We start from the raw sequence: 15,569 nt of genomic DNA, 5'->3' as shown, positions 1-15,569 counted from the left end.
TAATATTGTCACTGGCTAAAATAAATGAAAGTTTCACGGAAGTTGCAGATTTTGATTACTAATTAAGTACGTGTCAATTAATAATTACGAGTTTAGTCCCATCCGGAAATGTTCCTTCTACTTGTACTTCATGAATCATGTCGGCAACACCGGGCATCACTTGGTTAAACCCTTCCGAAAATAATTAATGCATGATCAAGATTACATTTACACTGTACATATATACAATAAAAATGTAGAATACAAAATCGACAAATAAAAGGTGCTAGAAGTTAGAAATTGAAAAATCCAGAGGGCAAGAAACCAGACCAGGACAATAAAAAATATCAAAGCAACAGTTACATGACACTAACAAATAAATCTTTGCAAAAATGGACTCTTTTTCTCTCAGTTTCTACCAATCTTTCGTAAAATTATGATTAATTAAAGCCGATTATTCGCAGGGCGTCCACTAAGAAATTTGATTTGTAATTTACAAACAAAACCCAAAAAACATATGTACATTGAAAAATAATTTATGATACAACTATAAAAGTTTGATAGAAGTGAAGAGTAGAAAATATGGTGTAGACTTTGGTATACTGCTTTAAATATTGGAGTAACGCAAGCTCCCTGCTCAGATTGATTAAATCAATCAATTTAACCAGTAAATCGTCAGAGTTACCGATATAATCGATAAGATGGAAAGGTATCATATAAAGTGTAAAATGAGTGTTCAAGGTCTTTTTTGTTTCCATAAAGTAAGAAAATATTCTTCCCACGGAGTCTAGAATAGCACAAACACAACCTTATCAGAAGGTAAATCTAACTGTCAAAACGCTCTTTGAAAAACTCAAAACTAAGACCGTTCCAAGACCACAAAAGACCAACACACAATGCATAACAAAGACATATGATTATATAAACAACAGACATCACTTAAAGTCTAAGCAATTAAAACTAAAAAAAGACCGGGTGTATTACCAGGTTCACTTGAATGGTTCTGTCCTCGTGCGATTTCATTTCTATTCCAATAAATATGTGCACTAGTATGCTCAATATCAACAGAGAGACCAGGTAGGGGCAAGACGAAATCAAAATGTAACATGTCGGTCAAAAATTTATACCTTTTGGAAGAAAAAAAACCCTTTATTTTGATAAATGCAATTTTACTAAGTAGAAAGCAGGTGAATAGTGTTTCCGATGTTATGATACGATGTTTACAGAAGTTATAAGCTTTATTTGCATGGAACAACCAGGTCTTTTAGTACTTATAAGACAAATAATGGACAGGATGTCTCAAATGATAAATATAAGACCTTATAAAGTAAATATTGCGAAAAATGAATGACGATGTTTGCAAGGGTTCAATTGAATCTTCTGGAATGAAGCTAAATACAGTCAACTGATTGAACAAACAATCTATTGCCTCAGAGGATCTGTAAACATAGAATTGCCAGATTATTTGTTTACGCATTTAGCTTATACTTCTGAAGGAATGGGAACATACCAATCATCTCTCTTCCTTTTGACATCAGTTCTGAAACTGTATATCCCTCCCTGATCAGCTCTTGTATCTGTAATTTTTTAAGAAGATTGTAAAATTAAATGGGAGAGAAGTGACTGATTTTTTAGAATCTTAATAAGAATATTTGATTGAAGTAAGAAAACATATAATATATATATAAGCACACAATCAACCCTACTTTCACAAATGTAATAGCACTATGTACGTGTTGCTGTTGAAAATAACGTCTTCGTCATAATAAAAAGTATCACAAAATTAAAACGAAAGCGAATAAAGGCATCATATATATATATAGGTGTGTAAGAAAGAAATAAAGACAGCTGAAAAGTGAAAACTAAGAGAAGTTGCGGATAAAAGACGCCCAAAAGTAATTAAAAGAAAATGTTTATATAATAGAATCATCAAAAATATTACAAAAGAGTGAGATTATTTTTTATTGAATTCGACAAACAAATAATTTTTATATACAAAATTAATGTTACTTTGTACATCTTTCGGACATTATCAAAGAGTCTTGGATGATACATGTAGATTGATTTTCATAACGGAGTGTGTGTGGTATATGAATTATACCTGATAATAAGCAAAATACAGTATAAAGTCAGGAGTGTTTAGAAATATGTGTCTCCTGTTATCTAGAAGATACTCTGATACAAACATTGTTCTAATCCCTGACCTAATAGTTTGTTAAAGCGGTATTAGCTACGATTTTGACAATATAAGTTGAAAAAAAAATATTGGTTTTTTTTTCTCTTTTAATCATTTGCAAGAATATCGGATAATATTTATCTATTAGATGTAATTTTGGTTCAAATTTGTAGAAAAAAGCTCAATTTTTTTGCTGATGCCTTAATGTCATGCGAGACAATAATTCGACCTCATTTGTAGTCGAGTGCATGCTTGAAACTGAAAATTTTAAATTTAAACTCTCAGTCATATTTAGAATTAACACCATGAAATACACACGGTGGAAAAAAATACACCGATGGTTATTCAGGAGTAGTACAATACTTCTGCAGCAAAAACTCAACCCTAGCATTATGATAAAAACAATTTCCTATTTTCTGCAATAGCATTACATGCACTCTGCTTTATAAGAAAAACTTTATCAATGTATCTTCAACATGTTCAAGAACTTGTGCATTATGAGTGCTATTGGAATATCAGTTGTCCGTTAAAAGACTTACTTCTCGAATTCCTTAAATGTAGATATCAAAAGTTCCACATTTTATTGAACGATTTACTGTGTTGTTCCTAAGTGTATTATTACTGTTCACATATATATATATATATATATATATATATTCAGAGGTGTATTTAGGGGGACAGTGTGATTGCCCATCCCACTTTATGGATCTACATATGGTTTTTGCATAGACTTTTTATACAATCACCACTCCTAACGTTGACTTATTAGTGGTACCCCCCCCCCCCCCCCACACACACTTCTTTTCCTCCCTTTTTTTTCAAAATCATGGATTTGAACTATAATAATTGGGTGTCTCGTTATACTTTTATCACGTAACTGATCAAATTTCAGAGAGTTGTTTATAAGACTAGTGACCTAAAAAGATAAACCTTAGGTGAATATAAAATATATTAATCAGGTAAAAAAATCTTGTTGCTCTAGATCTGTGCCAGTTTTAAAAAATCGTCTCTTTTCAAATAAACAAAACGTTTAAGTAAGTCTGAAAAATTCAAGGTTGATGACATAAAAGGACTACATTATCGAATTCTTACAGTCCACAATATATTGTAATATAATAGTCCCAGATTTATCTCCCATTATTATAAAGTGCAAAAAATATGCTGTTTTGAGTCACGATTGTAATCTGATCTAAAGTGGTGTATAATTTAATATATATCATTTTTCATGGTCATTTTTGGAGATTAGTTTAATGTTATAAATGCCTATTCCATTAATATTTGCGATGCTATTATAGCAATGACGAAAGTTCTGTCAATCAGAAATGATATCAAAGGGTTTCCGAATGATTCCCTCGTATATATGTGATTCTATGAGTATGATCATGTATTGCTATATATAATTATGAATACATTGAGAGCTGAATAATTAGGTCTATGAAATTAGAGATATAGTTTTCTCTGAATATTGATGTAAGTTGTTGTTTGCTTATCGTTCAGTGGCAAATATTTCCTGTATCATCAGACGACACTGAGTGTTGATTGTTCGCTAGCCTTAATCTGAGGTTTAATAATTCATAAACTTAAGTCTAGGTTTTAACATAAGGGAAAACTTGTTTTGAAATCCCTTTGTATATATATAGTACTAGTACTGCATTTAAAAGTATATGTCATGTACATGAATTTTTAAAATAAAATATGTTTAAAGTAAGTCTAGTTTAATTTTTTAAAGAATACCAGCCACTTGGGTGGATAGTTGTCTCCTTGGCAATCATACCACATCTCCTTATTTTCAACTAATTTGTTTTTCTGATAACGTACCTGTGATGCAATTATAGCTATGGTTTCGGGGTGATTCAGGCGAAGACCACGAGCAAGCCGTCTCTGTGCCACACATCCTGCTTGATGGACCAATAAGCTCTCCAACTCTCGCGGTGCTAACTTCATATTTCTGTAAATAATTTAACATTCTATCAACTAACTTGTTTTTTACTTATTCATTTGATCTAGTTTTAAATAAATCACTCATTTAAACTAAATATATTGTCCGACAAGGATTCATGAAACCTGTATGAAGGGCTGTTTCGGACTTTTTTCTTAAGCGAAAACGTCTGACCAACAACTGGCGCGAGTTCAGCTATAGTTTCCTGTTGTAGCGATCAAAGTTTGACAATGACAATAACCCCCAAACTTAATCCCAACCTTCCTATTGTAGTGTGGAACCTTGTGCTAAAATATTGACCAAATACATTTCTCTTATACTCAAGTTATTGTCTTAAAACCAGACAAATAACTGTTTTGGCCCCTTTCTGTCTCCTAATTACAAAACCGCTAAGACAATAACCCCCAAAATCAATCCCAACCCTCCTATTGTGGAATGAAACCTTGTACTAAAATTTCTTACACTGCACATTCATACACTTACACTAAAGTTATTGTCTGCGAACCAATTTATTTTCCATGAACCAGTAAAACTGACCTTTTTTTGGCCCCTAATTACAAAACCGCAAGGAAAATAGCCCCCAATAACAATCCCAAACTATCCTTTAGTGGTATAGAACCTTGTGCAAACATTTCATAGAGATCCATGAACTTATACTCAAGTTATTGTCTGCGAACCAAAATGTCTTCAGACGCTGACGCAGACAACACCATAACATAATTCTACCGCAAAGTATAAAAAGCGTAAAAGAACAGGTACTGCAAAGCAATATAAGTACTTTGTACAAAACCAGGTCGTCTGAATTATTTAAGCTTATTGTGTGCATGTCATATCATATGGTTTTAAAAAATGGCAACTTTTAAATTTCAAAATTCATTGAATTATGTTTTCGACTGCTAAATTCAAGTTAAAACATGTATTGTTGTGGTTATATAAAACAAAAAAGTTTTAGTGAGTTTGAATCTTATGCAACTTTTGGGTTTATAGACATATCTGAAAACTGGCTGCTAGCGGAGTGGCTGCTAGCGAGTGCCTGCTAGCTTGAGTCTAGCGCAAATAAAGAATAAACAGGTTGCAAATAAGTAAAAGTGTATCACTCAAGCGCGGAGACGGGGAAATACGTGCCAACAGTGTAATTTCACCTCCACGAACCAATAACTTACACCAGTGACAAGAAAACAATAGAAAGGAAATCATTTAAAAGAGGCAGCGTATAAAAAGCAAATAGGGAACAGATAAGTAACAGGGTATCATTGGAGCGTAAAAACTGGTAAAAATGCGCTAACTGGGTTATTTCAACACCACTAATCCAGTAGTAACACCAGAGACATGAAATGGGAAAAAAATAAATAAAAAGGGGCAATGTTTAAAAAACTAATTAGGAACGAATAAGTAGTTATTTCACTCTACAAACCATGGGAAATAACACCAAACACATGAACAAAAATTATTAAAAAGAGCAATGTACCCAGGACTAAGACCACAGACTAAAAAGGGAAAAAGGGGAAACATAAAGAAGGGGAAACGTATAAAAAGCGAATAAGGAACAAATAAGTGATAGGGTGTCAGTCGAGCGCTGAAACGGGTACATACGCGCTAATAGGGTTATTTCACTTCTACGAACCCAAAGTTAAATAAAAAAATAAAAGAAATAAAGGCATCGAAAAGGTGCAACATACAATAAAATAAGGAACGAACAAGTAGCGAATAAGTAACAGGGTATCAGTCGAGCACTAAAACGGGTACATACGCGCTAATAGGGTTAAATCACGACTACGAACCCTGAGTTAACATCAAAGAAAAGAAAAGAAAGCATTAAAAAGGTGCAACGTTTTAAAAAGCGAATAAGGAACGAATAAGTAGCGAATATGTAACAGGGTAGCAGTCGAGCGCGGAAACGGGTACATATGCGCTTAAAGAGTTATTTCACCTTTACCAGCCCAGAGTTAATACCAGAGACCAAAAAGAATAAATGAAAAGAAAGCATTAAAAAGGTGCAACGTATAAAAAGCGAATAAATAACAAGGTATCAGTCGAGCGCTAAAACGGGTACATACGCGCTAATAGGGTTAAATCACGACTACGAACCCTGAGTTAACATCAAAGAAAAGAAAAGAAAGCATTAAAAAGGTGCAACGTTTTAAAAAGCGAATAAGGAACGAATAAGTAGCGAATATGTAACAGGGTAGCAGTCGAGCGCGGAAACGGGTACATATGCGCTTAAAGAGTTATTTCACCTTTACCAGCCCAGAGTTAATACCAGAGACCAAAAAGAATAAATGAAAAGAAAGCATTAAAAAGGTGCAACGTATAAAAAGCGAATAAATAACAAGGTATCAGTCGAGCGCTGAAACGGGTACATACGCGCTAATAGGGTTATTTTACTTCTACGAACCCAAAGCTAACACCAGAGACAAACAAATAAAAGAAATGAAAGCATTGAAAAGGTGCAACGTGTAAAAAGTGAATAAGGAACGAATAAGTAGCGAATAAGTAACAGGGTATCAGTCAATTATATATAAGTAACGAATAGGTAACAAATAAGGAATAAGGAATAAGTAGCGAATAAGTAACGAATAAGGAATAAAGAATAAGTAATGAATAAGTAACGAATAAGGAATAAGTAACCAACTTGACGACCCTAAGTATTCTTGCCTCGCAAAGGCCATTAAGGTTCATCATAACCTTTTGACTAATATATATGGCGCTAATGTGGCCGTATTTACACCACGAATTTTACTCTGAGTATGTACCAGTGGTTTGATTCCGCCAGTGTACTTTATCCAGAGGCAAAAATCCGCAGTGATTTTTATCCACCAACAAAAAATCACTAGGGTTTTCTGTCCGGGTCCAGTGTAAAACATCCACCAGTCATTATATAAGGTTCTAAAAAGGTTTTTTTGAAGGGGAAATATATATAAAATGTGGCTTAATAGTTTTTAGTGTATTTGAAAATTGAATAGTTGATTTATGTAAAAAGTGGAGAGTTTTCATCCAAGGAATGTTCACACTAGTGTTTTTGAACCAGGAATGATTACACTAGTGATTTTGTACCGGATTGATTGCACTAGTTATTTTATACCCGGCGGGATTAATTACACTAGTGCTTTAGGTCCATTCATTGATGAAGTGATTAGTACTCATTTTGAACACACGATAACACATTAGAATATAGCAAAGTACTCTCGACCAATGAAATTGTAGAATTGGATGCCTCTTAATTGTGAAGAATGAATGTAAATCATGTTCTTAGTAAGGGATTATCCTATTATTTGGGTTTATTTTCAGTTCAAAACAAAGAGTTTCTATAAAGGAGTTACAACTGCCCCGAAGCACATTTATCAGATTGAAAGGTTTTATCACAAAGTGATTGAAACTGACTAAAAGTTGAATTGTGAAACAAACAAAAATCTCAAAATAAGTTGAAGTTTACTGGTGCAGTAAAATTGGTACCGTGAATTTTATTATGAAAATATTAATAACTTCAAATTACTATAAAATTAAACATTACCAAAGCAATGCAAAAAAAAAAAAAAAAAAATCTTTCAGATAAAAAAATAACCTTTAGCTTTCCAAAACTTTGATTACTTGATCAGAGGTTGGGGAGAATAGTTATTTCCAATACAATTATTCCGATAAAAAACAGGAATTAAATTTTAAACATATTAAAAACTTTTAAGGGCATTATTTTTGAGCATTTCCCTGACATAATGAAACAGTATTTGATGTAAAAAGCCGGACCAAATTATTGGCTGTGAAATAAAATTTAGTTGTAACTCTAATGTATTAATTTATTTAAACTGTAAATAAAACTGGATAATTCCTCACTAAAATATTACATGATTTACATTCATACTCACAATCAGGAAACATACAATTCATACCTTTTCTTTCTACTGTTGTGCCCCCCAAGGGTGACTGGGGAATAGAAGTATGGTCACCATTGGTCTTCCTCCGACCGGCAGTAAAACCCGTGCTAAAGTGGGGCGTCCGTTTGGCTGTGCGGGATGTACAAATTCGTAGCCACGTCCGGTCAGAATGGGGACGTTAAATCCGATGCCTCGTGTAAAGAGAGTGCCACGCTCTTTGCACGTTAAGAACCCTTGCAACAACTCTTTGAGGGGTCCGTAGGTGACCTGTTGCAAGGCTAAATTTCTGTCCCTATCCAATATACCCTCATTTCCCGTGGCAGCCTAAATTTCTCCGACCTTAATCCCTTAATCTATTACAGAACCTACCTATTATATTTATTGTGAACTTGTTCTCGTCCTGAATATGCATGAAATATTTGCCACTGGACGTTAAGCAACCAACAATCAATCAATCAATCTACTGTTGTGTCACCTAATATCTATAACGCATTTTTTTTTTAAATATTTCCCAAATGATAAGAAAGTCCTCACATCACTAAAACATATCCATAAATGACATGCCGAAAAAGGAAGTCATGCATCAATTATAAACATTGCACTGACAATGAAACTAATTCTTGAATAGATCATTTGAGCCTTGGGCACTTTACAATATTCTAAGTTTGTAAGAGAATGATAATCCCTTACATGTCTAGGTTAGTCTATGGAAAGGTATATACTATGAAATTTAGAGCGAGGTGCTTGCCCCGAGCTCTTAATTTCATAGTATATACCTTTTCATAGACTATCCAATTTAGCACATATTTACACCTCGAGAAATCTTTTAATTGGTCTATTGATAGTTTATTTTGGCTGACTACTTGTATCACAGGTGTTTGTAAAACGGAGCTCATTAACGAAGTTTTGTAAATCTACTCACTAGTATCATTGTAAAATATGTGATTTCAAAAGGCCCTTCACTCCAGAATGAAAAGATGGTAGCTGCTGGTGTAAGTATGTACTATACTGATATAAAGCGTTGTTTTACTATACATGTTTTTCTTACATGGTAAGATGACAAAATAAATTGACCAAAAGCAGGCAATAATTAAATTGCAGTGGAAGCTTTACATGTTTTGAAAACATTTTTTAATTTCACAGTAAACCTAAAGCTATAATAAATTTGAAACATATAGATAGTTTGTCCCCATAGATATAGTCTAGCAGAAAGGCATTAAAAGCAACTACCAATAGATCAGAGATTTTAGGTTTTGTGTTTTGTGTTTTTTTTTTTATTATTTCAAAGTAAAAACTAAAAGATTTATCAGAATATGTTTATATATATATATATATATATATATAGGTGGCACATTATCTTCAGACATAATCACAGTTTTTCAACTCATGACATCGTCCTGAACATGCATGAAATATTTGCTACTGGATATTAAGCAACCAATAATCAATAAATCAATCATGACGAATAGATCGCCTTCCTTAAGAAAGTTTAAAAAATTATCACCAAGTTGCTTTAATTTTCCTTCACAAGGTTTCATAGTACACACTTTTCTGTGTACAAAGTAATTGCATGGATGATACATTATCATAATTTTAAGATATCGTTGTACTCTAATCAAGGTATAAAGAACCATATGTATTACCCTTTATTCAAATGATAAAATTTGCAATTGTCAAAAACATTTTTTAGATCCAAAGATTTTAATAGCAGGATATTTAAAAATCGACGTGAAAACTAATTACAAACTATTTAATTTAATTTGGAACACAGCATTTTATTTCAAAATAGCCAGTGGCAATTTTTTGTTTTAAATATATTTAGCACATACTTACAACTTCTCGTCCAATCAAATTGCTTATATTTGCCTTCTAATTTTCATAGTACATACTTTTCCTGTGTACTAAGTAACTACGCATGAATGACCACAAGGGTAGATTTCATTGTATCGTAATCAAGATATTTAAAACAAAAATTGCCATTGGCTATTTTGAAATAAAATGCTGTGTTCCAAATTAAATTAAATAGTTTGTAATTAGTTTTCACATTGATTTTTAAATATCCTGCTATTAAAATCTTTGGATCTTAAAAAATGTTTTTGACAATTGCAAATTTTATCATTTAAATAAAGGGTAATACATATGGTTCTTTATACCTTGATTAGAGTACAACGATATCCTAAAATTATGATAATGTATCATCCATGCAATTACTTTGTACACAGAAAAGTGTGTACTATGAAACCTTGTGAAGGCAAATTAAAGCACCTTGGTGATAATTTTTTAAACTTTCTTAAGGAAAGTGATCTATTTCGTCATGAATTGATTGATTTATTGATTATTGGTTGCTTAATGTCCAGTGGCAAATATTTCATGCATGTTCAGGACGATGTCATGAATTGAAAAACTGTGATTATGTCTGAAGATAATGTGCCACCTATATTATTTATATATATAAACATATTCTGATAAATCTTTGTTTTTACTTTGAACTAATAAAAAAAAAACACAAAACCTATAATCTCTGATCTATTTATAGTTGCTTTTTAATGCCTATCTGCTAGACTATATCTTTGGGGACAAACTATCTATATGTTTCAAATTTATTATAGCTTTAGGTTTACTGTGAAATTAAAAAAATGTTTTCAAAACATGTAAAGCTTCCACTGCAATTTAATAATGGCCTGCTTTTGGTCAATTTATTTTGTCATCTTACCTTGTAAGAAGAACATGTATAGTAAAACACCGCTTTATATCAGTATACATACTCACACCAGCAGCTACCATCTTTTCATTCTGGAGTGAAGGGCCTTTTGAAATCACATATTTTACAATGATACTAGTGAGTAGATTTACAAAATTCGTTAATGAGCTCCGTTTTACAAACACCTGTGATACAAGTAGTCAGCCAAAATAAACTATCAATAGACCAATTAAAAGATTACTCGAGTTGTAAGTATGTGCTAAATTGGATAGTCTATGGAAAGGTATATACTATGAAATTAAGAGCTCGGGGCAAGCCCCTCGCTCTAAATTTCATAGTATATACCTTTCCATAGACTAACCTAGACCTTGATTTCGATACAATGAAATCTTACCCTTGTGGTCATTCATGCGTAGTTACTTAGTACACAGGAAAAGTATGTACTATGAAAATTAGAAGGCAAATATAAGCAATTTGATTGGACGAGAAGTTGTAAGTATGTGCTAAGAAGAAAGGGATTATCATTCTCTTACATATACATAATGCTTATTAACGAATGAGATTTAAATAATTTTTCTATGCAAATCTATAAAATCATATGCTTTTAAATTGTCACTAATTGTAATATTTATATTTATTGGATTGCCGAAGTTTTTCTATGTATTTGCTTTTCGGTCGACTTGGATATTAAATCATATCTTCTATGTCAATATCAAAGGATGCTTCTGTAATTGAAACTTTATGTAAGAACAAATCTGCTCTTTAAATTTGGTTTGTATCAAGTTCAATGTCCGGATCATTGATAAAGTATTTTGAGTTATAAAAATATCCTCCTCATCATCATCAATATTATTTACTAGATTGACTCAGATTAATTAAACTGGTTCCTTGAAAATCATTTTAATTTTAACCATGCCATTTTTTTATGTAAACAATAAACCGGTCTAATATAATAAACAAAACAACGATATCAAGATCGACGCTTTCACACTATTTACATCCAATATTCTCTAATGAAAAACAGTTACCCGGAATAAATACACGACGGAATGAAAGTACGCTTACAAGTACAGACAACCCTGTGCACCTGGAAAAGTTTAAAGGCATGGCAGGAACTAGATAATTAAATTTTAAATGCATTTTATGTTCCAGAAAATTATAAACTTTTGTGGATTTTGCTATTCATTTTATTTTTATTCATGCAGAAGGTGCCAAAATAAACTAAGTTGGGAAAGAGGTTTGAGAAGCTCCCCTCTATGGCATGGTATTGGTTGCAAAATTTGATATTTTTCATTTAAATGCAATATTTCTTATTTAATTGGTATATTTCTTCATTTAAATGCAATATGTTTTTATTTGAATGGTATATTTTTTCATTTAAATGCAATATTTTTTATTCAAATGGTATAATTTTTCATTCAAATGGTATAATTTTTCATTCAAATGGTATAATTTTTCATTCAAATAGTATAATTTTCATTCAACTGCAATAGTTTTTATTCAATTGGTATAAAATGTCATTTGAATGCAATATTTTTTATTCAATTGGTATAGTAGTTTTTTATTTATATGCAATAATTGCATTATGGGAAATTCTTTGACGTCATAAGGTCAAATTTGCAACAACGTTTGTGATTGGTCGGAAATTGTTTTGATTTCTACCCTTTCTTTCTAAACATGGGTGACCAAGAATTAAAAAACGCGTCAGAATATCGCCCCTCTAACTAAATCTAACGTTCGTGCAAGTCCTGCACTGGCTGTTAAAATCTTGTGGTCATAACTAGTATTTCTACTGCAAAATTTCGATGGTCAAAACGTTCGGTCCACTTTTCAAAAACCGTTTCATTGTATATGGATTTATATGCAAATATATCGGGTTTTTTTTATAGATTAGACACCGTTGGTTTTCCAATTTGAATGGTTTTACACTACTAATTTTTGGGGGCCCTTTATAGCTTGCTGTTCGGTTTGAGCCAAGGCTCCGTGTTGAAGACCGTACGTTGACCTTCAATGGTTTACATTTACAAATTATGACTTGGATGGAGAGTTGTCTCATCGGCACTCATACCACATATCAATATACAACGTAAACCAGACGTTTCTCAGACTGTTTTCTTTTTTTAATAAATCCTTTGCCGCGCGTTGTGTACTGATTGATAACTCAGTCTGGGAGAACAAGATTTATTTCAGTACCAGTTGTAATTAGGTTTGAGCAAACTTCCAGTAATTGCAAATACTCTTATGTCGGTGCTTTGTGTCTATTGTTTTAATGTTGGTTTTTTTGTGTGTCTCGTACCGATCTTTTGAGTTAATTGCTGATTTGTGCAGGTTGTTATTTTATTGTACTGTTAAACCATGCACTGTCCCAGCTTCGGGATGGGTTGCTCACAAACATGTTGTTGTACTGTTACACCGCTGTTCTAGATTAGGAGAGGATAGGGATCCCGTTAACATGTTTAACCCCGCCACATTCTGTATGTATGTGCTTGTCCCAAGTCTGGTGCCTGTAATTCAGTGGTTGCTTTGTTATACATATTTGTGTTTCGTTCATTTTTTTGTACATTAATTCGGCCGTTAGTTTTCTCGATTGATTTGTTTTACAGTTTTGATTTCGGGGCCTTTTATAGCTGACTATGCGGTGTAGGCTTTGCTTATTGTTGAAGGCCGTACGGTGACTTATAGCTGTTGATTTCTGTGTAATTTGATCTCTTGTGGAGAGTTGTCTCATTTGCAATCATACCACATCTTCGTTTTTATATCCACCCTGCCATATTCTTTATTTGCCTGTCCCAGGGATGGAGCCTGTAGTTTAGTGGTTGTCGTTGGTTCCTGTCTCGACTCATATTTGATATTTTGTAAATTGTTTTGTTATGTATAATTAGGCTGTTAGTTTTTTCGTTTGAATTGTTCACACTTTTCATGTCGGGCCTTTTATAGACGACTTTACAGTATCAGGTTTTTGTCATTGTTGAAGGCCTTACGATTGTCTACAAAAAGCATTTGTCTACATGACGGCAAAAAGCTCTACAGAGCTTATGTTTGTAGTATTTCATGTAACCCGACTTAAAATAATTTTTTCTTATCTTATCTTATCTTATCTATAATTGCTTACATCCACTTCATATTTGAACTCCGGTGGATAGTTGTCTTATTAGCAATCATATTCCATCTCTTCATTTTTATATTATATACGTGACTTCTAAACTCGTGTTTTCCTGAACAAGCATGAAACAATTTTCACTGGGCGTTAAAATTAGCAACAAACAATCAATCAATTTAAACTTGTGTTAAATAAGAGGAAAACCATTTGATATTTATTTATTTGTTGGAGTGGGGGACAGAAGGATTTCATATATGAATATGGTTGCCTGGTAAGAGCTGAAAAATAGGCATGATTAGCGACAGATTGAAATGAATAATAATGCCCTCTCTTCCCTTCCCCATCCTTCATCTATAAATTTAAACTGACCACCACGGAATAGCCCAATAGTGTTGAAAGTAGCGTTAAACACCAATCAATCAAAATCCCTTCCCTAGAATATCAAATAATCGTCCCTTAACTGTTATTGTCCGTGTAGTTCTTATATTTATCCAGCTTATCGTCCTACAGGGATGTCCTACTAAGGCTGTCATACCATAAAAACGTTTATAAAACAGCTCACATTCTAATATATATGCCTTTCTAAATTTATTAATTTCATTTAGACTAAACGACGCCATGTTTGTTATGTGCCTCTGCCGTCAACCTATCAAAAAAGAAGAGGTGGAAGAGAGCCAGAAGATCTTCCCAATGCAAAAAAAAAACAGAAATGGACTTCTTCTGGCTCACTTCCGAAGAACAAATAAAAACGCGCCCCATTGATATGTTTTAAAAATGCCTTGCGACTACCCTTTTTTCCAAAAAAATGGCATTATTAAATATATAAACATATATATAATCATCAAAATTAAAATGCTATTGTATTTTTATAAGACCTACTTTATTACATGACCTGGGACTAATGACATCTATCTATAAGTCATAGCATACATTAATTATTATAATATGAATATGTTTCTTGTTTTAATAACCACATATGATGCTATGCATGAGTCACCATTTATCAGGACATGAATTGGGTTTACATAGAGAGGATAAGGGACGACATCAGAAAATCAATGAAGGATAAAAAAACTTAATTCAAATAGTTTTTTTTTTTTTTTTTTTGGGGGGGGGGGGGGTCAAAATTGCTGCAAGTTTTGTTTAATTAACATCGATTTTATATATATCCTTATTGGTCAATCAATTTTTCCCAAATTAAGTTAAGAGGGGGGGGGGGTAGGGTGTCAGTGAAAAAAACTATATGAAATAAGTTTTTTTTAATCCTACATTGAACTTTTGATGTCGTCCCTAAAGTGCAAAAAAATAGATAAGGGGCGGGACCAAACCTATAGATAACATAATAAAGAAATGATGAAATATACAGAATACGTTGATTGACTTTTGGTTGCCTTATGTCCAGTGGCAAATATGTCACGCATGTTTAGGACAAATATAATAGACATCAAAGGATAGAGAATAGAGTGAAATGGTAAAAACTAAAAGATATAGAATTATAGAAACGATCTTTGATCTGAAACCCCTACCCTCACACACACACCATAACCATTACTGCCAATACTCGCATATATACATCTCTATACAAATATCTAAATTTGACAGCTTATGTCTCTACTTGTGGGTTTCTGGTTCTGCTGTCGTAATTAGGTGATTTTTGTTCTACATGTAGTAAAAAAAGAGGGGGCTTAGTCCAAATAATTGTAACGTCCTGGATGCTTTTTGTTCTTTTTTCATGTGTGCCTTCCTGCAACGTCTCTGAGGATCAAGAAAAGTAAAAAATGATATAGCACTAAAGAACGTCATGA

General features: G+C 32.7%; 1 protein-coding gene across 2 annotated transcripts in view; it reads right to left on the bottom strand.

The window, feature by feature from the left end:
* LOC127719909 (urease subunit alpha-like) overlaps positions 1–15,569 on the bottom strand; it is a 51,166-nt gene that overhangs the window by 33,508 nt on the left and 2,089 nt on the right. For both annotated transcript variants that reach the window (XM_052226275.1, XM_052226274.1), the window contains exons 2-4: positions 3,974–4,103; positions 1,490–1,556; positions 89–171 (exon numbers count right to left, since the gene is read on the bottom strand). In XM_052226275.1, coding sequence (XP_052082235.1) covers positions 89–171; positions 1,490–1,556; positions 3,974–4,099 — 276 coding nt within the window. In that variant the 5' untranslated portion in view covers positions 4,100–4,103. The remainder of the gene's footprint in view (positions 1–88; positions 172–1,489; positions 1,557–3,973; positions 4,104–15,569) is intronic.

This window comes from Mytilus californianus, unplaced genomic scaffold (assembly GCF_021869535.1).
Source record: "Mytilus californianus isolate M0D057914Y unplaced genomic scaffold, xbMytCali1.0.p SCAF_11, whole genome shotgun sequence".
NCBI lineage: Eukaryota > Metazoa > Mollusca > Bivalvia > Mytilida > Mytilidae > Mytilus > Mytilus californianus.
Note: the sequence above shows the minus strand (reverse complement) of the source record. Positions and strands in the feature narration are given on the sequence as shown.